Genomic DNA, 875 nt, shown 5'->3' with positions numbered 1-875 from the left:
CCAGCCACAAAGGCCGTAACCGAACCTCTAAACCGGTGTCCTTGGGGCCGCGGAAAAACGGGCAGGAGGTTCCAGACTATGTGCCTGATTATCAGCACAAATTCAGTTTCGGGGTGATGCCGACGCTGTCCCCCAAACGCAAGGGTAAGTGCACCCGGCGGACGCCCATCCGCCCGCCCAGCGGGGTCCAGCAGGCAGCCGGCAGCTCGGGGCTCAGGGCGTCGCTCCTGGCTTTTGTGACGGTGCTAGCGGCCGTCATACGCTGAGCCCCCGGCTGCAGACGGAGCGGAGCGCGGGGTGATGCCGACGCTGTCCCCCAAACGCAAGGGTAAGTGCACCCGGCGGACGCCCATCCGCCCGCCCAGCGGGGTCCAGCAGGCAGCCGGCAGCTCGGGGCTCAGGGCGTCGCTCCTGGCTTTTGTGACGGTGCTAGCGGCCGTCATACGCTGAGCCCCCGGCTGCAGACGGAGCGGAGCGAGTCTGTACTGCCACCAATCTACAAAGGACCAGAGTTTCTTTTCTTCTTCTTTTTTTGTACGTGGCTAGCGTTGGCCTGGCGAAGGGAAGAACGCCGCCTCGGCTTCTGACGGTCTCTCGGTGCCCGGCCGGGCTGCCAAGGCGGACTGTGCCGAACGCAGCGGGAGCGGATTAAAAGGCATTATCACACCTTGTCACAAACAGCCTAACCGAGCACCTACAACAGCAACAAAACAAGCCAACCTTACGGGAAGCAGATAACAGGGACGGGAGCCAATTTGTCGGTGACAACGACCGGACAAATGGACTGTGTCCGTGCTCTTGTGAAATCCCGTTCGTTTGAGAGCGCTCTGAACGACCCCCTCCAATTACCGAAAGGAACATAATTGCTGTAAAAA

General features: G+C 60.9%; 1 protein-coding gene across 1 annotated transcript in view; it reads left to right on the top strand.

Annotated features, from left to right (window-relative positions):
• The window catches only part of RTN4RL1 (reticulon 4 receptor-like 1), a gene marked incomplete at its 5' end in the record, with an annotated part of 1889 nt that extends 1623 nt beyond the window's left edge, over window positions 1-266 (top strand). Inside the window, one exon of the mRNA XM_010144595.1 lies at window positions 13-266. Coding sequence (XP_010142897.1) covers window positions 13-266 — 254 coding nt within the window. The remainder of the gene's footprint in view (window positions 1-12) is intronic.
• Window positions 267-875: the final 609 nt, after the last annotated feature.

The sequence above is a fragment of the Buceros rhinoceros genome, unplaced genomic scaffold, assembly GCF_000710305.1.
Source record: "Buceros rhinoceros silvestris isolate BGI_N320 unplaced genomic scaffold, ASM71030v1 scaffold15951, whole genome shotgun sequence".
Lineage (NCBI taxonomy): Eukaryota > Metazoa > Chordata > Aves > Bucerotiformes > Bucerotidae > Buceros > Buceros rhinoceros.
The sequence above is the reverse complement of the archived record's forward strand: the minus strand, read 5'-3'. Positions and strand labels throughout refer to the sequence as shown.